General features: G+C 40.4%; 2 protein-coding genes across 5 annotated transcripts in view; both read left to right on the plus strand.

Moving 5' to 3' along the window:
* Positions 1-6,543, plus strand: part of AGL (amylo-alpha-1, 6-glucosidase, 4-alpha-glucanotransferase) — a 79,792-nt gene extending 73,249 nt beyond the window's left edge. For both annotated transcript variants that reach the window (XM_007528582.3, XM_060202137.1), the window contains exons 32-34: positions 496-583; positions 682-815; positions 3,664-6,543. In XM_007528582.3, coding sequence (XP_007528644.1) covers positions 496-583; positions 682-815; positions 3,664-3,781 — 340 coding nt within the window. In that variant the 3' untranslated portion in view covers positions 3,782-6,543. The remainder of the gene's footprint in view (positions 1-495; positions 584-681; positions 816-3,663) is intronic.
* A 15,505-nt stretch (positions 6,544-22,048) lies between these two features.
* The window catches only part of SLC35A3 (solute carrier family 35 member A3), a 42,134-nt gene continuing 39,589 nt past the window's right edge, over positions 22,049-24,593 (plus strand). Inside the window, exon 1 of one of the 3 annotated variants that reach the window (XM_007528584.3) lies at positions 22,049-22,393. In XM_007528584.3, the coding sequence (XP_007528646.2) occupies positions 22,238-22,393 (156 nt within the window). In that variant the 5' untranslated portion in view covers positions 22,049-22,237. Of the gene's footprint in view, positions 22,394-22,660; positions 22,840-24,593 lie in introns of those variants that run through there. The other 2 variants (XR_009552620.1, XM_060202139.1) reach the window with 2 other exon arrangements.

Here is a 24,593-nt window from a genome sequence, read left to right on the forward strand (position 1 = left end):
AGTTCCTTTTATTCTCCTAAATAACCGGTGTGTGCAGCTGTTTCATAAATATTTTAAAATACTAGACATTATATTTTTGCTTTAATTGTCTTCCTTTAAATCTTGATGCCTTCATCAGTTCCTTTAAAAATATTTATTTATTCCCTTTTGTTTCCTTTGTTTTATTGTTGTAGTTATTATTATTGATGTCATCACTGTTGGATAGGACAGGGAGAAATGGAGGGGGGAAGAGAGAGAGGGGGATAGAAAGATAGACACCTGCAGACCTGCTTCACCACTTGTGAAGTGACTCCCCTGCAGGTGGGGAGCCAGGGGCTCAAACCTGGATCCTTAGTCCAGTCCTTGCGTTTTGCGTCACCCGCGTTTAACTTGCTGCGCTACCACCTGACTCATGAAAAACAATTTACTATCATACCTCTGCTATCAATAAATTTTTGTAAACCTTCTTACATACTTTATAATATTTTTTTAATATGAATTCCATTCATTTTGCAGTGACATGGTCTACTGTGGAATTTATGACAATGCTTTAGATAATGACAACTATAATCTTGCTAAAGGTTTCAACTATCACCAAGGACCTGTAAGAATCTCATTTATGTTCTCTGAGTTTAAGTGATTTTTCAAATAATATTAGATATTCACATCTCTTTTTTTGTCTTTTAATTCCTCTCTTCTAAGGAATGGCTATGGCCCATTGGGTATTTTCTTCGTGCAAAACTGTATTTTTCCAAATTGATGGGTCCGGAGACTAATGCAAAGACTATATTTTTAGTAAAAAATGTTCTTTCCCGACATTATGTTCATCTTGAGAGGTAAGACATTAAGAGCATTTAATTTTAATTAAATTAAATTTAATTTCCAAATTTGTGGCAATTTATTAAATAGTATATGAAAGATATTTTCTCAGAACTTATTTCTGTGTGTTCTAGGTATCTAATAAAATTTATAAGCATACTTCTAGGGAAGATAAGTTTAGTGTACAAAGTTTTAATGCCTTTAAAAAAAGAGAGAGATTTTAATGCCTAAGGCTCTAAGGCACAGGTTCAATTTCTAGCACAATAAAAAGCCAGAGCTGAGCTGTGGTGTGGTGTGGTGTGTGTGTGTGTGTGTGTGTCTTTCCCTCCCTCTTTCTAGCTGTATGTAGATATAGATATAGATCGATATATGTCTCTATCTTATTATAATAAACAACTATTTTGAAAATTAGCGTTACTTAGTGGCTGAGAGATACCCCAAGCAGTATAATACACACTTTATCATGCACAAGGATCCAGATTCATGCTGCCAGCGACCACATGGGAACACTATACAAGGAAGTAGTAGAACCATAGTGTGGTATCTCTTCTCTCCGCTTCTTCCTCTTTGGGAGGAAAAAAAGAAAAAGGTGAGGGAGAAGCAAGAAGCATAGTGATTCTTAAAAAAAAAAAAAAAAAAAAAAAAAAAACTTTTATGCCCAAGACTCCAATATCTTAAGTTCAGTCCCCAACACCACCATACGCCACAGCTAAGCAGTTGGGAAAAGTAAATAAATAAATAAATAAATAGAGTCTTCCAGGAGGCATGGAATCACACAGGCCTGAAGCCCCAGCAAAGCCCTAGCAGCAAAAGGTTAAAAAGCTTTATTCTTTTTTATTTTTAATTTTATTTTTTATAAAGACAGAGAGAATTTGAGAGGAAAGAGTGAGATAGAAAAGGAAACAGACACCTGCAGCCCTGCTTCACCTCTCGGGAAGCTTTTCCCCTGCAGGTAAGGGTCTGGGGTCTGAACCCAGGGTCCTAGTGCATTGTAATGTGTGTGCTCAACCAGGTGTGCCACTACCTGGCCCCAAAAGTTATATTGTTTAACACACCAAGTTCTGTAATTTTGTAATGTAATTGCCTCTTGCTTTACTTATTTCAGGTTATTTTAATTTGAAAACTTGATATTACAGAATTTATAGATGTGGAATTGTCCTTAAGTTTTCATTTTAGTTGCTATTTTTAGATATCACCTTAAGTAAATTGAAAAGTAAAAGTACTCAGACTGGGTCTTTTGAGTTAATATGTCACAATATAGGGAGTCAGGTGGTAGTGCAGCAGGTTAAGTGCATGCGGTGCAAAGCGCAGGACCTGCCTAAGGATGCCAGTTGGAGCCCCCGGTTCCCCACCTGCAGGGGAGTCGCTTCACAGGCAGAGAAGCAGGTCTGTAGGTGTCTGTCTTTCTCTCCCCGCTCTGTCTTCCCCTCCTCTCTCCATTTCTCTCTGTCCTATCCAAAAACAACAACATCAATAACAATAATAACTACAACAATAAAAAAGGGCAACAAAAGTAAATAAATAAATATTTTTAAAATATGTAACAATATAGCAAGAAACTATTTTCATTACAATTAAAGTAGTAGAATTAGTCTTTTGACTATTATTGTAGTAGGGTAGCTGCCTTACCATGCTTGATGCCTCAGTTTCAAGCCCTAGCACCACATGGAGCCTCACATCACCAGGGGAAGTTCATGGATGGGAAAGCAGTACTGTGTCTCTCTGCCTCTATCTGAAGTGAAAAGAATGAAATAAAATAATGAATTAAAACTATATTATTGCTGGGGAGACAGCATAATGGTTATGCAAAGAGGCTTCTATGCCTGAGGCTCTAAGGTCCCAGGTTTAATTCTTAGCTCCACTATAAACCAGAGCTGATAAGTGCTCTGGTCTCACCTCCTCCTCTTCCTTCTCCTCCTCCTCCTCCTCCTTCTCTCTCTCTCTCTCCTCTCTCTCTCTTCTCTCTCCTCTTTCTCTCTTTCCCCCTTCATATATCTCTCATTAAAATAAAATACTTTTCCTTATTTTGACTTCTTTTATTAGTGATTTAATAATGATTGACAAAGTTGTGGTATAAGAGGGGTACAATTCCCACCATCAGTGGTTTCATATCCCCTCTCCATTGGGAGTTTCCCTATTCTTTATCCTTCCGTAATATGGACCAGAGATCTTTATGAAGTGCAGAAGGTGAAGATGTATGTATAGAAAATTTAGATAGCATAATTTCGTCATCAGGATTGGTTTTTTAAAAATATTTATTTATTTATTTATTTATTCCCTTTTGTTGTCCTTGTTGTTTTATTGTTGTAGTTACTATTGATGGTGTTGTTGGATAGGACAGAGAGAAATGGAGAGAGGAGGGGAAGACAGAGAGGGGGAGAGAAAGATAGACACCTGCAGACCTGCTTCACCACCTGTGAAGTGACTCCCCTGCAGGTGGGGAGCTGGGGGCTTGAACTGGGGTCCTTACGCCGGTTCTTGAGTGCACTTAATCTGCTGCGCTACCGCCCGACTCCCAGTCAGGATTGTTTTATATATTAGAAGCCAACATCACTAAGTGCATTGCCTATTTGATTTTTTAAGTTACATTTTTATTTATTTATTATTGGATAGAGACAGAGAAATTGAGTGAGGAGGGGGAGATAGAGAGGGAAAGAAACAGAGAGACACCTGCAGCCCTGCTTCACCACTCTGGAAGTTTTCCCTCTGCATTTGGGAACCAGGGGCTTGAACACGGGTGCTTGCAACTGTAATGTGTGCACATAACCAGCTGCGCCATCACTGGCCCTCCACATTGCCTCTTTTATTAATCTAATGAGATAAGTAGTTAATTGTAACTAATAAAATGTCTTTTCTTTCTTTAAGATCACCTTGGAAAGGACTTCCAGAACTGACCAATGAGAACGGCCAGTACTGTCCTTTCAGCTGTGAAACTCAAGCCTGGTCAATTAGTTCTGTTCTTGAAATACTCTATGACTTGTAGTGGATTCATATTTATTCGAATACAATGATTGTATTGTAGAATGCAAGATCGCAGTATACTATAAATACCTGATGAGCACTGGTTCTAGTCACCTAAAAATTTTCATATAGCATAAATATCTAATTAGGTAAGACTGTAGAAGTACTGAGTTGTTGTTTTTAATGTGCAAGTGAAGCTTTTCATTTGAGTCATAAAGAAAAATTGTCATTGCCAGTAGAATTGTTTTTAATTCAAAAAATATTCTTCAAACTGCCTAGAAGTGTAAAGGTTAAAATCCAGAGTTTGAAAAAGAAAATTCATGTAACTGTTTACTTGTACATAAGTGAAAATAAAAGATGATAGTATAATAATGAAAGAAATTTTAAAGGGGTATATGCCATATATTTTCTTCTACTACAATATATATTAGATAGGCTGTATTTAATTAATATTTTCTCCTGCTATATTATTCCTAGCACCTCCCAACTAAATTGAGGAAATATTAAATGTACTGATGTTCACAACATGTTCTTACTTTTTCACTGATATATTAATATGTTTTTAATATAATCAGTGTATACCAAAATGAATCCTAACATGATTGACTTGCCCTAATTACGCATAGGAAATTTGGAAGAAAAAAGCATTCTATTAGTCTTAACATAATTAATAGCTTTTCTATTAGTCTTAACATAATTAACATATCCATAATGCAGATTGTTAGACATATTTCTGAGAATTTTTTAAATGCTATATTAATTTTCTTAAATTTAACAATTGTTTTTAGTTTATGTGCAAAAGTCTACTGATAGTAGACCGATAGTAGACACTGGCTTTCTATTCATTTTAACCCACACGAACACAGAGTCAATAGTGACCTTGGTATAGTAAGTACATGGGTGTGAATTCAGTAGTTATCTTGAATTCAGTGAAATTCTGAATAGTTATCATGTTTGGAGATACTGTCAATCTGAAAAAGTCAGAAAAGGAAGAAAGTCTTGAACATTTATGTTCACTGTCACTTTTTTAATAGCAACTATTTTCTGGATGGAATTTTTTTTACTGTTTTATCACATGAAAACACTTAAGTTAGATGATTATAGTTTATAGTTTCAGTTGAAAGAAAATTATTGCAAGATTTCTTTTGGCATATTTAATATTATTCAGTGATATATTAATAGTTAAGAAAGTGACAAAACAGCAACACTTTTCTCAATTAAATATCATGTACCTAACCATCGTAACCATGACTATGAAATAAGAATATTGAAGAGGGAGTCAGGCAGTAGCACAACGGTTTAAGCGCACATGGCGCCAAGCGCAAGGATGGGCATAAGGATCCCAGTTCAAGCCCCTGGCTCCCCACCTGAAGGGGAGTCACTTCACACGTGGTGAAGCAGGTGTCTGTCTTTCTTTCCCCCTCTCTGTCTTCCCCTCCTCTCTCCATTTCTCTCTGACCTATCCAACAATGATGACATCAATAACTAACTACAAGGGCAACAAAAGGGCAAATAAATAAAAATAGTTTTTAAAAAAAGAATAATGAAGAAAAGGGGGTGGATGATGGTGCACCCGGTAGAGCACACAACTTACTATGCAAGAAGACTAGGGTTCAAGCCCCCACGCCCACCTATGGGGGGGGAGCTTCACAAGTGGAGAAGCAGTACTGTTGGTGTCTCACCTGCTCTCTTTCTCCTTCACTCATCTCTCTCACACACTCATGCTGCATCAGAAGAAAAATGGGAAAAGTGATAAACAAGTAAATTTCTACATAGCAAAAATTACATAAATGCTTCAGATATCAAATATCATATTCATAAAAGTTAATACAATTCAGTGTATTCACCTGCACACAATAGTTTTAACTAGCATATGTTTCTGGTTTTCTAGCCCAAAACTAATTAAATAAGAATAATTGTGATAGCAATCTGGACACCATCTGTAAACACATCAGTTGCCAAGTTCCCCTTACTTCTTCATTGCTTGATGTGTATATAAACTCTAACATGTGCAGTTAAAAAGAATGACCTTGAGAGAGTGACAATTTTAGTCATCTAATATATGTTAATGATATTGTTGTACTCTAACTTCTGTATTAAAGATGGTACGAAAAGTAACTAAAAGCCAGCATTTTTAACAAAAGAAAGAAGCAATGACTTTAAAAAAAAAAAATGAATGACTGACTTTTAAGTATAGATAGCTACTTATGTAGGTAATATATAGGTTTTTAAAGACACTCAGATTATCTATAGTAAGGCAAATGCCCACCTCAGTGATTTTTTTGGAATATTATATTGCACTAGAAAATAAAGTGGCTCATTTCCCTAGTAAGAAATAGTAATGAAAGAATAGTTACAAACTGCATGGTCTGCTTTAAAGTTTAAGAAGGCCTACTACTGCTTACTTCACCAAAGGTGGTGAAAAGAATAGTTTTAGACTTAGAATGTAAGTGCCATTTGAGTAAAAATACATTTAGACAGAACACTTCATTCTTGAGTGATGTTGGATAAAGTATTGCTGTCATTACATTTCAGTAATTTCTCTGTGCCTTGGTTCTCCACTTATCTAAGTCTGTCTTAGCTCTTTAGCAAGAGAAGCTTGCCATTTTAACAAGTATGCTGTGATAGTTTAGTAAATTTCTAAGATAATTGAGAAATCATAAAACCTGTCATCATATCTATGAATACCATAACTGATGTGAATTGTAATCCTTGTGTTACATGCTTTCAATGTCACTTTTATGTCTGTGTGCCAAGAAAATAAACAATACCATTCTAAAAATATTCTGCTTTTATCACATTATTTACGTTAGCTACTTATCGATGATAACCATCACCTTTTATCCAAGGCTTGTTTGTTTGGGATTCTGTGGGGTATGTGGACATAGGAGAAAAATCTGTTCAGTCATTTGTTTCATTAACCAATTTGAAATTAGGAACAAAATAGAATTTTAATGTATAAGTAGATCATCTAGCAACTGTACACTCTGCAAATATTTATTGGAGTCTTCTACACTGTAGTGAATTTTTATTAGCCTTTTTTCAACTTATAAAGGCAAATACTACTTACTAGAATGTACATTATTCTACTCTTCTCTCCTTTACCAAATGTTATTTTATATACCCACCTATTTGTTTGCATTCATTTGCATTATTACATATTAGCTTGCTAGAATTCTTCCTGATTACATAAAGGTTTTTTGGTTTTTGTTATTATTATTTTACTTTTTTTGGCCTCCGAGCCTCTGAGGTTATCGCTGGGGTTTGCTGCCTGCACTACGAATCCACTGCTCCTGGAGGCCATTTTTCCCTTTTTTTTGTTGTTGTTGTTGCCCTTATTGCCCTTAATGTTGCTATTATTGTTGTTGGATAGGACAGAGAGAAATCAAGGGGGAGGGGAGAAACAGAGAGGAAGAGACACCTGCAGACCTGCTTCACGGCTTCAGAAGCGACCCCCCTACAGGTGGGGAGCTGGGAGCTCAAACCAGGATCCTTATGCCAGTCCTTGCACTTCACGCTGCACTAATCTGCTGCACTTAACCTGCTGCACTACCGCCCCACCACGCCCTCATATATTGTTTTGTAATCTTTATGTATCAGATAGCCAGAAATCGAGAGGCAAGGGGTTATAGAGAGGGTGAGAGACAGACACCTGCAACACTACTTCCCCACTTGGAAAGTTTCCCCCTGCAGGTGGGGACCGGGGGCTCAAACCTGGGTCCTTGTTCATTATAACATGTGCGCTCAACCAGGTACTCAACCCCCCGCAACCCCCCCTTTTATTTTGTAAGAAGAATTCTGTAATTTTCATTGGACTCCACTGAGTCTAACACTATAATTCTCAGATTTTATGTGGAGCAATTACATTTTTTGGTAATCCTTTGTTCTCATTGTAGGAGCAGTGGACTCACATGTATGTAAACCCGTGAAAATCCTTGAGTACCCCCCCCCATCAAAAAAATTGTACATGCGTGTATTTTGGCTTTGAAAGTAAAAGGCTTACCTCTACTTAAAATAAATAATGTTGTGGATGTCTGGGTTTTTTTTTTTTCTTCCCATTTTGTTGCCCTTGCTTTCACCCTTTTTGTTGTTGGATAGACAGAGAGAAATCGAGAGAGTAGGGGAAGACAGGGGAGAGAAAGATAGACACCTGCAGACCTGCTTCAACACCTGTGAAGCAAACCCCCTGCAGGTGGGGAGCTGGGGGCTCGAACTGGGATACCTAACGCTGGACCTTGTGCTTGGAGCCATGAGCGCTTAACCCACTGCACTACTGCCTGATCCCCTTTTGTGGATGTCTTACTGGCTTTTCTTTTAACTTTTTTTTTTCCCTAACATGCAACCTGTATTTTATAAAATAGTTAAGAATTGTTACAGGGAACATTTCTTAGGTCACTGGTCTCAGAGACTCTGACTCGGGGTTGGACAATAAAATGTGTTTTTCCATTTCCAAAAAAGAAAAAAGAATTGTTACAGGGATTTGATCTTTTTCCCCTACAAGTAATTAGCTCCAGGAGTACATGGTCTTTTCACACTTGTACATTCCAGACTTGTTCATAGTAAATGCTCAGTGAGTTGATGGCAAAACTGTTTTCTCAGGACTGAGGAGTACAGTGACCTTGAAATACCCAACAACTGAATCGTGATTTGGTGGAATGGTCAGGGAAATGAAGGAAGTCAGAATTCAGATGAAAAATCGTAATCGTTTACCTGAAGTATTTGATTTCTATGGCGCTTTTTATATTCTAAAGACAATTATATTTAACCAGGTTCAAACTAGTAATTTTTTATTTTGTTTTAAAGAACCATTCTCGAAACTCACTGAAGCCACGGGAACATTGGAGATGATTCCAGATTATGTCCAGTAACTGCTGAAAAGCTAAATGTTGCTGTTAGTGGGTTAAATGGGTTAGGCAAGTTCAGTAAATTCCCACCAGGGAGCAACATATGATCGGATCACTCCCCGTATTCTCTTGTGCTCCCTGGAAAATGTGTAGAACAATTCAACAGAACCAACACTTAACTCTATTTTTTTCCTAGTTATTATTAATCTTTATTTATTGGATAGAGACATCCAGAAATCAAGAGGGTAGGGGGAGATAGAGAAGAAAAGATAGAGACAGGTGCGGTGGTGCCCCTGGATGAGTGCACATTACAGTATGCAAGGACCAGGTTCATCCCCACCTGCAGGGGAAAAGCTTTGCCAGTGGTGAAGCAGTGTTGCAGGTGTCTCTTTCCCTCTCTATCTCCCCTACCCTTTTTTAAAATTTTATTTTAAAATGTATTTATTATTGGATAAAGGCAGAAATTAAGGAGAGCTGGGAAGACAGCATAGTGGTTATGCAAAAAGCCTTTCAAGCCTGAGGTACTGAGGTCCCAGGTTCAGTCCCCAGCCCCACCATAATAAGTTGAAACTGAGCAGTGTTGTGGTCTCTTTCTCACTATCTTTCCCTCTGTATCTACTCTTTCTCATTAAACTAAACTAAATAAAATATTTTTTTTAAAAAAGACAGAAATTAAGAGGGGAGGAAGAGATAACAAGGGAGAGAGACAGGGAGACACATGCAGCCCCGCTCACCACTTGTGAAGCATTCCCCCTGCAGGTGGGGACGAGGGGTTTGAACCCAGGTCCTTGCACACTAAAATGTGTGTACTTAACCAGGTGTCCCACCACCTGGCCCTTCCCCCCCTTTCAATTTCTGACTGTCTCTATCCAATAAATAAATAAAGATAATAAGATTCTAAAGAGAGAGAGGAGAGAGAGAGACAAACCTGCAAAACTGTTTCACCACTCACAAAGCTTCCCCCCCATAGTTGGAGACCAGGGGCTTAAACCCAAGTGCTTGCACATTGTAACGTGTGCTCAACCAGGTGCACCACCACCTGACCCCTTTAATCTAACTTTTAAAAAAAAAATTTATTGGGAAATTAAAGTTTTACATTCAACAGCAAATACAATGGTTTGCACATGCATAACATATCCCAGTTTTCCATATAACAATACAACCCCCATTAGGTCCTCTGTCATCCTTCTTGGATCTGTATTCTCCCCTCCTACCCACCCCAGAGTCTTTTACTTTGGTGCAATACGCCAATTCCATTTAAGGTTCTACTTCTGTTTTCTCTTCTGATCTTGTTTTTCAACTTCTGCCTGAGAGTGAGATCATCCCATATTCATCCTTCTGTTTCTGACTTACTTCACTCAACATGACTTTTTCAAGGTCCATCCAAGATTGGCTGAAAACGGTGAAGTCACCATTTTTTACAGCTGAGTAGTATTCCATTGTGTATATACATCACAGCTTGCTCAACCACTCATCTGTTGTTGGACACCAGCGTTGCTTTCAGGTTTTGGCTATTACAAATTGTGCTGCCAAGAACATATGTGTACACAGATCTTTTTGGATGGATATGTTGGGTTCCTTAGGATATATCCCCAGGAGAGGAATTGCAGGATCATAGGGTAGGTCCATTTCTAGCCTTCTGAGAGTTCTCCAGACTGTTCTCCACAGAGGTTGGACCAATGTACATTCCCACCAGCAGTGCAGCAGGGTTCCTTTGACCACACAACCTCTTCAGCATTTGCTGCTGTTACCTTTTCTGATGTATGACATTCTCACAGGAGTGAAGTGGTATCTCATTGTTGTCTTTATTTGCATTTCTCTGACAAACAGAGACTTGGAGCATTTTTTCATGTGTCTCTCGGCCTTTTGGATCTCTTCTGTGGTGAATATTCTGTCCATGTCCTCCCCCCATTTTTGGATGGGGTTATTTGTTGTCTTGTTGTTGAGATTTGCAAGTTCTTTATATATTCTGGTTAGTAGCCTCTTGTCTGATGTATGGCATGTAAAGATCTTCTCCCATTCTGTGAGGGGTCTCTTGGTTTGGGTAGTAGTTTCTTTAGCTGTGCAGAAGCTTTTTAATTTGATGTAGCCCCATAGGTTTATACTTGCCTTAGTCTTCTTTGTAATTGGATTTGTTTCATTGAAGATGTCTTTAAAATTTATGTGGAAAAGAGTTCTGCCAATATTTTCCTCTAAGTATCTGATAGTTTGTGATCTAACATCCAAGTCTTTGATCCACTTGGAATTTACTTTTGTATTTGGTGAAATACAGCGATTCAGTTTCATTCTTCTGCATGTTTCAACCCATTGTTTCCAACACCATTTGTTGAAGAGACTCTGCTTTCCCCATTTAATAGTCTGGGCACCTTTGTCAAAGATTAGATGTCCATAGGTGTGGGGGCTTACTTCTGGGCTCTCAATTCTATTCCACTGGTCAGTATGTCTATTCATGTTCCAGTACCAAGCAGTTTTGATGACAGTGGCCCTATAATACAATTTGAGATCTGGGAGTGTGATGCCTCTGGTTCTGTTATTTTTTTCTCAAGGTTCTTTTGGCAATTCTAGGTCTTTTCTGGTTCCAGATAAACATTTGTAGCATTTATTCTATTCTCCTAAAAATGTGCTTGGGATCTTGATGGGGATAGCATTAAATTTGTAGATGGTTCTGGGTAGTATATTCATTTTGATGATGTTAATTCTTCCAACCCATGAACATGGAATATCTTTCCACTTCTTTGTGTCTTTTTCAATTTCCTTGAGTAGTGACTCATAATTTTCAGCATACAAGTCTTTCACTTCTTTGGTTAGGTTTACTCCTAGATATTTTATTGTTTTGTTGCTATAGTAAAAGGAATTGATTTCTGGATTTCAATTTCTTCTAACTAAGTGTTTGCATTGAGGAATGCCACTGACTTTTGAATGTTAGTTTTGTAGCCTGATACCTTACTGTATTGCCTGATGATATCCAAAAGCTTCTTGCTGGATTCCTTAGGTTTTTCTATGCATACTATCATGTCATCTGCAAATAAGGAGAGTTTGACTTCTTCTCTTCCAGTCTGTATCCCTTTAATTCCTTGCTCCTGCCTGATTGCTATGGCAAGAACTTCCAACACTATGTTGAATAGTAATGGCGATAGTGGGCAGCCCTGTCTAGTACCTGATCTGAGTGGAAATGCTTCCAGTTTTTCATCACTAAGTATGATGTTGGCTGTAGATTTGCTATATAGACTCCAGTATCTTCAGGAATTTTCCATCTATTCCCATTTTTTGTAGTGGTTTGATCATAAAGGGATGTTGGATTTTGTCAAAGGCTTTCTCTGCATCTACTAATATGACCATGTGGTTTTTGTCTTGCTTTTGTTGATGTGGTGGATCACATTGATTGATTTACGTATATTAAACCAACCTTGCATGCCTGGGATAAACCCCACTTAATCATGATGAACAATCATTTTAATATACTGCTGTATCCAGTTGACTAGAATTTTGTTTAATATTTTAGCATCTATGTTCATCAGAGATATTGGTCTGTAGTTTTCTTTTTTGCTTGTATCTCTGTCTATTTTTGGTATCAGAGTGATGTTGGCTTCATAGAATCTGGAAGGGAGTATTCCAGTGTTTTCAATCTTCTGGAAGACTTTTAAAAGTAGAGGTATTATTTCTTCTTTGAAGGTTTTGTAGAATTCATTTATAAAACCATCTGGTCCAGGACTTTTATTTTTGGGAAGATTTTTGATAACTGTTTCAATTTCATTAGCTGTGATGGGCCTGTTCATGTTATCCACTTCCTCTTGACTTAGTTTTGGAAGTTGGTAGGTATCTAGGAAATCGTCCATTTCTTCCAGGTTCTCTAGCTTGGTAGCATATAGTTGTTCATAGAAGCCTCGCATGATATGTTGAATTTCTGCGGTGTCTGTTGTGATATCTCCTCTTTCATTTACTATCTGATTTATTTGGGTCTTTTCCCTTTTTTGTTTTGTGAGTCTGGCTAAAGGTTTGTCGATTTTGTTCACTCCTTCGAAGAACCAACATTTACTTTCGTTGATCTTTTGTATGGTTTTCTTATTTTCAGTGTTACTGATTTATGCCCTAACTTTAATGATTTCTGCCCTTCTGATTGCTTTAGGGTTCCTTTGTTCTTCTTCTTCTTCTAGGTCTTTAAGATGTGCAATCAGGCTGTTTATTTGTGCTTTTTCTTGTTTCCTAATGTGTGCTTGTATGGCTATGAACTTCCCTCTCAGTTAGCTTAGCTGTGTCCCAAATATTTTGATAGCTTGTGTCTTCATTTTCATTGAACTCTCAAAACAGTTTGATTTCTTCCTTTATTTCCTCTTTGACCCAGAAGTTATTAAGAAGTATACTGTTGAGCTTCCATGTTTTGGGACTATTACTAATCTTTTGTTTATTGTTAAGTGTTAGTTTAGTTCCACTATGGTCTGAGAAGATGCTTGGGATGATTTCAATGCTCTTGAATTTGCTGATGCTGTCTTTGTGGCCTAACATATGGTCTATCCTTGAGAATGACCCATGTGGATTTGAGTAAAATGTGTATTCCAGTTTCTTGGGATGAATGACTCTAAAAATGTCCAATAGTTCTAGTTTATCTATCCTCTCATTTAGCTCCCTTATTGATTTTCTGCCTGGATGATCTGTCAAGTTGAGAGCCTTTAATCTAACTTAAGTTTGACTTTAATTGGCAGAAATCAGGTCATATGTGACCGCTTAATTTTCATAATAAGGGACCAAGTGGTGGAGCAAGTGGTTAAGAGCACATGCTACAATGCTCGAAGATCCAGGTTCAAGCCCCTGACCCCACATGGCAGGGAGAAACCTTCACAAGCAGCAATAAAGTATTTTTAAAAGAGAGATCTTATTTTTAAAATGTATAGTCAGTATAACACTGTGGTGATTTTAATCTATTAATATAGTTATATAGTATAATATGGATTTTTTTTTCCAGAGCATGTTCAGTGGTTCTATATTCCTTTACTATAATACTCGAAGTTCCAGAGCATGACTGAGTTGTGGCATACTGTAGTGCCAGGATTGGCCCTGAGACCTCAGTCCCTTTATACAAAGTCTTTTGTATAATGGACTGTGTTGTCTTATAAGTGAAACTTTGCTTTCCTTTTGGGCCAATTTGTGCTTTTTAATTTTTTTTTCAAGAAACCTTTAAAGAGAAGAAAGCTCATAGGAATATTTTTTAATTGATACATATATTAGCCCAGGATTAATGGTGTAATATGTTATCCCAGGACTAATGGTATAATTCAATCCAAATCCAAAGGCCTAAGAATCAGAAGGTTGCTGGTATGAGCCCCAAACTGAGACCAAATGTCTAACAACCATAAGATCTAATGTCTGACAGGGCAGGATGGATGTCTCAGATCAAACAGAGTAAGTCACTTGACCTTCCCTCTACCTTTGTATCCTGTTAGGCCCGCAAAGGATTGCCTGGCTTCCACTGGCCCACCCAGGCTGGGACATACCGGCTTTACTCAGTTCACCAATACAAATTTTAGTCTCCTCTGAAACACTCTTGTGAAACAATGAGGTTGTTACCTTCGCTTCCTCTTGGATGAAACTTGAGGACGTCATGTTGAGTGAAATAAGCCAAAAAGAGAAGGATGAATATCAAATTATGTCACTTATTAGCAGGACTTAATGAAGTAGGAACAGAAAGGGAGAGCACAGAGTGAAACATGGACTGGACATGGTGCATTGCACCAAAGCAAAGAACTCTGGGGAAAGTGCAGGTGGGAGAATAGATGGGAGAATAGGAAGAAAACTCTGGAGACCTGTTATATAATGAAATTATATACATATGTCGATGATTACACTGTAAAGCATTAACGTCCTCGATTAAAAAAAAAAGCACTCTCATGGACACACTCAAAAATATTTTACCAGCTAAGCACCCCTTAGTCCTATCAAGCTGACATAAAAAATTAGCTACTGTTCTATATGGCGTGAAAAATCAGACACGGGGGTCGGGTGGTAGCATATCGGATTAAGCGCATATAGCACAAAGAAAGTGCAGGGACCAGCATAAGGATCCAGGTTCCAGCCCCGGGCTCCCCACCTGCTGGGGGGTCACTTCACAAGCGATGAAGCAGGTCTGTAGGTGTCTATCTTTCTTTTCCCCATCTTCCCCTCCTCTCCCAATTTCTGTCTGTCCTATCCAGCAACAACAACAGTAATAACCACAACAACAATAAAACAACAAGGGCAAAAAATAGCCTCCAGGAGCAGTGGATACATGGTGCAGGCACCGAGCCCCAGCAATAATAACCCTGAAGGCAAAAATAAAATAAAATAAAAATCAGACACAATAGTCATAGTTTCAAATTTGAAAGTGATTTACATATATATATATATATATACACATATGTATTAAAAGGTGAAAGGATATAGAAAGATAAGAATAGCAACAGCAAATATACAAGTCAAACATCACATCAGAGAACTCAAAACATTCACCTGAAAATGGAATCCTGATTGAGAATAAGCAGCAGCACATACACAAGAAGTCAAATATTAAATCTGGGTACTTAACAACATCAATTGTTTTTGGTTAAGTGGAGTCCCAATTGAGTGTAGAAAGAAAAAAGTATACGAGCAGTCAAACATTAAATCAGGTTACTTAAAACACCCAGTTTTAGCTGGGTGGAATTCCAGTTAACAGCCCTGGGCAGAGTGTGGCCCCTCTACACAAGAGAACTTCCCACCAAACTATGTCAGGCATAGTCAATTTATATACATAAGTAAATTATTCTGTTTTTAGTCTCCTATTTTAGTATATTCCCTTTTCCCAAGAAGACTTGTTTTTCTTCAAAGTTAATAACTTTTGGGCTATACAACAACTCTAAATTGTTTCTCTCCCTCTTGCATGCAGTTCCGGAGCCAGAATGCCAGACTGTACTGGAATGGCCGGTTTCAGGAGAGAACATATTCATCTTACTGATGTTGGGAATAGGAAGGGCTAACCCCCTCTCCCAAGGCCTGTTTGAATATAACCATCTATTTCTTTTTTATTAATATTATCTTCATTTATTTATTTGTTGGATAGAGGCAGCCAGAAATCAAGAGGAAGAGGCAGGTAGAGAGAGAAAGAGAGAAATCTCTGCTTCACCATTCACAAAGCTTTCCCCCTGCAGGTGGGGACCAGGTCCTTGCACATTGTACCATATGTGCTCAACCTGGTGTGCCACCGCCAGGCCCCTCACCATTTATTTCTAGTCCACCAAACAACTGGAAAGGTCCCAGCATATAGGGAGCTAACTTCAAAAGTGGCCAACTCATAGTAAGATATGCATCATCTTTATTACAGTTACTTTCAGGAAGCAAAGAGTTCTTCTAATCTCAACTAGTAAGTAAAGCAATAAAGAACAAAAAGGAGGAGGGTCTGTTTGGCTTCTTAGCAGGCTCATGCAAAAGAGGAAGGGTCTATGTTTGATCTTATCACAGGCAGGCTGAATGTGTAACTCTTAAACTGAGTGAGACTTGTGGATAATCCCACAAGTCTCATGGAAATTATGATATAGGTGAACGAGTCTTATCTAAACATATGGGGAAGATTTTTAAAAAACTGGAACACAAAATGTTGGGGAGATTTCCTAGTGCTTATTGTTCTCTTTTATTTTATTTATTATTATTGGATAGAGACTGAGAGAAATTGAGAGGGAAGGGGAGATAGGGAGAAAGATAGACATCTGCAGACCTGCTTCAGCACTCATGAAGTGGACCCCCAATCCGGAGGGTGTGGGGAGCAGTGGCTCGAACCTGGATCACTGCACAAGTCCTTGCATTGAGTACTATTTTAAGTTGGTGGTGCATTTAACCAGGTGCACCACCAACTGGCCCCAGTGTTTATTATTCTCCAAGAGCACAATCTCTTTTTTCCTCCCAGTACTGAAAAGACTCTCAAAATACTAGAGCACTGCCAGTGATCGAACCCAGGACTTCATGCATACAAGCCATGTGCTGTACTGATAAGCTGTCTCCTTAGCACCAAAATGGCAATCTTATATTCAAGATAAATATTATTTTTCACGGAATGGCTCAGAAGTGAACATAAACCACCCTACGGAGTCAAGCAGGATTTAAGAAGTAATCTCTTGGGACTGAGTGATGGTACACCTGGTAGAGAGCACATTTAACCATGCTCAAGGACCAAGGTTCAAGACCCCAGCTCCCACCTGCTGGGGGGGAAGTTCACTAATGTTGAAGCAGTGCTACGGGGGTCTCTTTCTTTCTCCCTCTCTATTTCCCTCCCCTCTCGATTTCGCCCTGTCTCTAACAAAAAGAAGTAATAATCTCTTAAGATCTATTTCTTGCATTTATTTGGCACTAAGTGTTAGAAAAGGTCACTTGTTTCAGAGTCATGGACATCAGGTATTTTAAAAGAGGGAAGCCTGAAATAAAAGAGGAAAATATTAATATGAACACTTGTACTAAAGTAAACTGATTCAAGTATCCAGTCCAGTAGATTCTAAAGTGTTGAACCACTCTGCATTCCTTGAAGCTAAACTGTTTGTACTTTTGGTGGTTTTACCCACAATCTTCATCAGTTCTCTTATAAAGTCACCAATGGACAAACATTTTGCCAAGCCTCTTTAGTAGCCAAGGAGTGGTTAGTCCAGAGTAAAATGCATCCTGTACAAGATTTGCTATGGTGTTATGTCCCTGAGTCCTTCAAGTCTGATATGAACTTGGATTTCAAACCAAAGGGCTTCCGAAGGGCCAGTGCAGCATATGAAAAGGATCCATGTGGTCAGCTTTTAGTTCATGATAATGCTGAGTCAAGAAACAGAAAGAAAAATTGGTCCTGGAACATGGGGCAGAGGAGGACCTAGTGGGGGTTGAACTGTTATGTGGAAAACTTAGAAATGTTACACATGTCCAAACTACTGTACTGTACTGTCCAAAGTACTGTTGACTGTAAACCAATAATCCCCCAATAAAGAAATTTTAAAAAGAAAAGAAAAATTGGAAAACTTAGAGTGCTGTAGTCAGACATTGAAGGAATCTAGAATCATTGAACATTTTGAAAGTGTAATTGACTTATACAAGCTAACAGCATTCAGTAGGTTTTACAGGTAGGTAAAATTTGAAGGTACCTAGACTGGTTTTTCCAGTTTTATACAATGGGAAAGGACATCTTGTAACTTATCCAGAGAATATAGAATTTGTATATCAATTACCTGCACTTAAAAGTTCAAACAGAGCAAAGATAACAAACAGGGCTAGAGTCTAATATTTTTATTGCTGACTTGGAACTAGAAATAGAAAGGTGTGTGTAGCTTTGCAGTAAAACAAAATTTCCTTCAATAATTTCACCCTTTTAAAGTCATGGATAATCTAAAAAAAAAAAAAGAATATTCTCAATTATAAAATAAGACTGCTCTCTGGGATGGGGGGCGGGAGGAGAGAGTTTAGGTCCTGGAACATGACGGCAGAGGACCTGGGGGGGGGGGGCTGAATTGTTATGTGGAAAACAGGGAAATGTTACACATGTACAAACCACTGTATTTTACTATCGACTATAAATCATTAATCCTCCAATAAATAAATAAAATAAAAATAATAAAAATAACATAAAACTATTCTCATTCAATTTTTTTTAACTATTTTATTTATTTATTCCCTTTTGTTGCCCTGTTGTTTTATTGTTGTAGTTATTATTGTTGTTGGATAGGACAGAGAGAAATGGAGAGAGGAGGGGAAGACAGAGAGGAGGAGAGAAAGATAGACACCTGCAGACCTGCTTCACTGCCTGTGAAGCAACTCCCCTGCAGGTGGGGAGCCGGGGTTCAAACCGGGATCCTTATTGCCGGTCCTTGTGCTTTGCACCACCTGAGCTTAACCCGCTGTGCTACAGCCCGACTCCCTCTCATTCAATTTTTAAATGTTCTTGCTGTTGGCATGTGTGCAGCAAAATGGTAATCTGTCATGTAATGCTTCTGTAGTATGTTTTGCTGAAATAATAAGAGATGGCAGAATGGGCTTTTAAAAGCCTCTTAAGAGGCCCAAAACTCATCATCAGATTTCACTTGAAATACCTAAAAATTTGGGTATATACCACTCTTGAAATTCACTAACATATTTTAAGGTTCTTAAGTCTACCAGAAATATAACCTTTGCTACTCACACTGTAAATCAAACAAGAATAAATATAAAAATATATCTATCTTGCTTCATATAAAAGAGCTATTATTAGGGGCTGGGCAGTAGTGCAGCAGGTTAAGCGCACATGGTGCGAAGTGCAAGTGCTTCTCCACTGAACATGGGCATAGGCAGGTCAATCCATACTCCCAGCCTGTCTTTCTTTTTCCCTAGTGGGGCAGGGGTCTGGGGAAGTGAGACTCCAAGACACATGGTGGAGTCATCGGCCCAGGGAAGTCAGACAGGCATCACGGTATCATCTGGAAGCTGGTGGCTGAAAAAGAGTTAAGATATAAAGCAGAATAAGTTGTTGACTAATCATGAACCTAAAGGCTGGAATATTGCAGAAGAAGATTTGGAGTCTCCATTTTGGAAAAAGCTAGTAGGTCTATTTTAGGTATTCCAAGGGGCCCATAACTACTAGTTTTTGCCTGCACCTGACATCTAATATGCAGGTGAACCCAGGTTATTGTCTAGGGATACGGTGTCATAGCTGGGAAAATGACTAGAAGCCAGATCAGGGAAGAGAGTAGCTCTAAGATATGGGGAAAGTATATAAATATTGTTATGCTAACTGTAAACCTCACTGATTTGATCTGGGGCTCATAGTCAACACAGGAGCCTATGTAACCTCAACATCCCTGTAGGTCTGAGCTCACATTCTGTGGTCACGACTAGGAAAATACTAGGCTGCACTAATTTCAAGACCCATCTTCCTTGGGTAGTAGGTAGAATATGTTGTCCAACTTCCCTTTGGAAAATGGAACATTCCCTACCATTGTGTATCCACATTGAAGGCAAAGTCCTATAGAGACCTACAAAAGGGGTCCATTATGTTGTTCCTGATAAAGATGACCAGTGACAGAGGAGAGAGGGATCTGTTAGAGGTCTAGGCCCATCATGTCTGTGTGGGAATCCCAGGACTCCCTGACTAGGGCCCCAGGTGATGGGATGGCCTGGCAGTGACTAAAGAGTCATCATTAAAGTGTGCCAATCTCTTGCCCTTATTCAGCTTTTGTAGTCCTTACTTTGTTAAGGTTAGCTTTGGAGTGATTGAGGGACATGTAATAGGAGGTAGGTGAGGAAGGTATCTAGGACTAAGTAGAAACTGTTTCATTAGATACTTTAAGGTGTCTTTTTAGGTCTTTCTACTTGCTTGCTTCATTTATTGACCCACTGCAAATTATTGTGCACTTTTGCGTTAACATATATATTTTGCCCTAACTTATGGATACATGTGTACATATGCCCTATCGCAAGGACCCTGGTCTATATCTACTTTGAGGTTTTATTAAGAAGTATGCCAACTGGGAGTCAGGCAGCAGCGCAGCGGGTTAAGCGCAGGTGGTACAAAGCACAAGGACTGGTATAAGGATCCTAGTTTGAGCCCCGGCTCCCCACCTACAGGGGAGTCATTACACAGGCGGTGAAGCAGGTCTGCAGGTGTCTATCTTTCTCTCCCCCTCCAGGTGTCTGTCTTCCTCTCCTCTCTCCATTTCTCTCTGTCCTATCTAACAACGATGACATCATCAACAACAACTACAACAACAATGAAAAACAAGGGCAACAAAAAGAGAGAGAGAAAAAAAAAAGACCTGTGCCACCCAAAATGGAATTAAGGAGTCGTATAAGCCACAGTAATGAAGCTTAAGGGTTGACATCCCATGCCTGGCATCTCTGGACACAGTCCGAAGTTAAGCATGCTGAGGTGGTACTGGCTGCATTGATTAGGCTGGGATCAGCAGATGCAGTATCAGTTGGTATAATTGAAAGAAGCATGCAGGAAAGTGAGCCCCACCCTAGAGGTCCCAGGACTGGGAGATGCATGGGCTTAATAGAGAAAGGGGAAGGTTCCTGCTGTCTTAGGGTTTAAGAAGGCAATAGATAGTTATTGCTATAACTAAATTATTTGGCAATTGGGTTGACTTTGAAAATCCCATTGTTAGGACTTGTTGTATCATACAAGATACAATTTATATCCTTTTATGATATTTATATATAGGTGTATCTTATAAAGTAACACCACCAGTTGCTTCTGTTCTCCCTGGCTTAAGCTTTTAGGATACTTAATATTTCAAAGAACAAGTCATTACTAGAAATATTTTAACAGGGTCAGGCAGTGGCACACCCTGTTAAGTGCATATATCAGAAATGTATTATGAATTTGAGCCCACTGTTAAAATTCAATCTGATTACCATTCCAATCTTAAATAATCTCTTTAAGCCTAGATTTATTATTATTATTATTAGCACTGCTTATCTCAGGCTCCAAAGTCTTTTAAAAACAGTTTTTATTATCTTTATTTACTGGGTAGAGACAGCCAGAAATTGAGAGGGGGAAGGAGAGATAGAGAGGGTGAGAGACAGAGGGACACCTACAGCAAAGCTTCACCACCTGCAAAGCTTTCCCCCTGCAGGTGGGAAACAGGCTGGAACCTGGGTCGCTGTGCATAGTTAATACATGCACATAACCAGGAGCACCACCACCCGGGCCCCTCCAAAATATTTTTTCATAACTACTCTGCTATCTCACATGCCTGTGAACTTGAAAAGTTAATGTTAGCCTAGACATCAGTAGAACAGGCAGCAGTGATTAGATGGCTCCCAATGAAGTTACTGGAAATCCTCTGAAAGGTAACATTATGGGGACTGGTGGAGGTGCAACCGATTATGCACACATGTTACAATGCACAAGGACCCAGGTTCGAATCCTCTGCAGGGAGAAAGTTTTGCAAGTGGTGAAGCACTTTCATTTTTCTTTTTCATTTTTTTCATTGTCTCTCTCTCTCTTCCTCTCTATCTCCCCCTCTCCCCATGATTTCTGTTTCTATCCAATAAATTATAAAGATAATTTTAAAAAAATAAAAAGGTAACGTTGTCTAAGGGGTTGTTAGTTCTAATAACAGTTGTGACAGCTGTGAAATCCTCCAGCTCCCGCTGAGGTTAACAGCACCAGGCCCCTTACATTGTGTCCTTGGGGGCTCCACTCAAGACCTTAAGGTCTCAGTCCGGCAGAGTGGGAGAGTGGTCACTTCTTCCTGATTACAGGGCGGCAACCTGAGCCACCGGTAATCTCTCCTTTGTTTTCGGTGTCAGAGGTTGTCATTTTAGAAGTGCATTTGTTAAATTCTAGGATCCGCCTCCCCACTCCCTCTCAGGGTACTTTGGCCCAAAGACTTTGTCCTTATGACCGCACCTGAACACCCAGGCGCAACGCAGCCCGCGGGAGAGCGCTGGCGGAGCCGCTCGGTCCGCCTCGTCCCCTGAGGACACCGCCGACAGTAGTCGGTGACCCCCCCGGCGACGGCGCGACGGCGAGCTCGGGGCTGCGCTGCGGCCCTGCCTTCCGGACGTGCCTGCTGGCAGGTGTGCCCCGGGGGCCTGAGCAGCGCAGCCGGGAACCGCGTTTGCCCGGAACGAGGCGGAAGCCGGAGCATTTGAGGGACTGGACCGCGGGAACCCGGAAACGCATGGGCCGCTCCAGGCTTGAAGCCGGCAGGGCGGTCGGGGCCGGCGGCCGTGCGCGTCAAGGATCTCGGGCTGCCAGGCGGGCGCGACAGTCTGGGGCCCCCGGCGGAGCTGAGCCGCGGTCTGCTGTGCGGGCAGCAGGCCGAGCTGCGCGGGAGGTGAGCGGGAAGCGTTCCGGGCAGCAGGGGGGCTGCTGCCGCGGCGTCCGAGGGGCTGGCGCGTCCCCTGCTGGGGCCGCGGGGGCAGCTCCGGAGGCGGGGTGCAAAGTGGGGGCCCTGGAGAGGGGGTGCGTCTCGGGGGGCGACGGCTGGGGTGGAGCCGGTGAAGGGGACAGTCGGAGACCTGCAGTAGTCGCCGAGTTAGGGTGGGGAGCCCGAGAAGTGACACGTAACTCCCAGGAGCAGTTTGCAGAATGTGTTGGGTGGAGGAGGAAAAGGCGCCCACGGAGAGGGGTGTGTCGAGTGCGGGGAGCGCGGGGCGCCGAGCCGGGCTGGGGGGCCAGGCCCGCGGCGGGTGGTGCGGGAACCTCGCTGAAGCTCCGCCAGACACAGACCCTGCTACCCCGGGGCCTGGGAACCCTCGGAAACTGACAAGTCGGCTCCTGGTGAGGGTCGGGGATGCGATCGGGGCGCGTGTGTGTGTCTGTGTGTGGTTGTGTCCATTGGGAAGGAGTGTGTGTGTGTGTGTGTGTGTGTGTGTGTGTGTGTGTATTTTGGAGAGTTGTGTATGTTGAGGATTTACTTATTTTTTCTTTTCCAAAGCCCTGCTTGGCTCTGGTTGACGGTGATGTGGAAGTGGATTGAACCTGCGACCTCAGACCCTCAGTCCTGGGAGAATCTCTTTGCATAACCATTATGCTTTCTCCCTTCCCATCCTGTTGAGTATTTTAATATGTTCACTTAAAACAACTGCACACCTCTCCTGAAACCAAAGTGAACTCAAGTATTATGCTAAAGTGTAGTAATGAGTCTTGCTTATGATGAGCGAAACTCATCTTTTTTTTTTTTAAAGATTTTATTAACTTATTAATGAGAAAGATGGGTGAGAGAGAAAGAACCAGGACGTCACTCTGGTACATGTGCAGCTGGGGATTGAACTCAGGACCTCATGCTTGAGAGTCTAGTGCCTTAGCCACTGCTCCACCTCCCGGACCGACCCCCCACACACACACACACACAAGCACACACACCACACAGAGCTCATCTTTGCACCACCTCCCGGACCACACACACACCACACAGAGCTCATCTTTGTAACAGAAGTCTTACCCTCTGCGGCATTCCTACAAGGAAGCAGAATATTTTGCTTTGAGATTCAGTGCTCAACTTTGGTAAAGATGAAATGTGGTATACTTTGTCTCTGGGGATTCTTCACTTTAGCTGGTAAACTCAGCTTATTTCTTTTAATGGAATGATTTATTATTACTATTTTTATTATTGCTATGATTATTTATTTCTTTTAACCAGAGCAGTGCTGAACTCTGGCTGGGGATTGAATCTGGGATCTTTGGTGCCTCGGGCATGGAAGATTTTTTTTTTAATTCCTTTGTTGCCCTTGTTGTAGTTATTATTGATGTTGTTGTTGTTGGATAGGACAGAGAGAAATGGAGAGGGGAGGGGAAGACAGAGAGGGAGAGAAAAATAGACACCTGCAGACCTGCTTCACCGCCTGTGAAACGACTCCCCTACAGGTGGGGAGCCGGGGGCTCAAACCGGGATCATTAAGTCCGTCCTTGCACTTTGTGCCACGTGCGCTTAACTCGCTGCGCTACCTCCTGACTCACAGGCATGGAAGATTTTTTGCATAATCATTGTTGTCTTCTCAGTCTTAATGAAATGTCTTATAAATGCGCATTGTTAGTATGAACTTTATATTGGTTTCTACTTCAGCATTTTGAATTTCGTTAACTTTTTTTTTAATCAATCTTCTAAAAAAAATGTATTTATTTTTAATGACAGAGAGAAAGATACACATACAGAGCAGTCAGGGCACTGCTCAGCTCAGGTTCATGGTGGTGCGAGGAATTGAACCTAGGACTTTAGAGCCTCAGGCATGAAGATCTTTTGCATGACCATATGCTGACTCCCCAACCCTTGGCAACTTTCTTTAACCCCACCAGCTCCATGCTTAATCTGGCCTCCACATCCTCCCTCCACCTCTTACTTCACTATAGCAATGACTTCCATATAGAATTGAATGCTCTCAGCTGACCCCCTTCCAATCATCCTACTCCATAACGTTTTTTAAAGCCAGGGGTCATATACATTCTATGGTCACTTTTTCTTCAGAAACACTCAGTGACTCTCAACTGACTCCAGGATAAACTTAAAGTTATTGAAGGTGGCATTCAAAGCCCAT

The sequence above is a fragment of the Erinaceus europaeus genome, chromosome 11 (genome assembly GCF_950295315.1).
Source record: "Erinaceus europaeus chromosome 11, mEriEur2.1, whole genome shotgun sequence".
NCBI lineage: Eukaryota > Metazoa > Chordata > Mammalia > Eulipotyphla > Erinaceidae > Erinaceus > Erinaceus europaeus.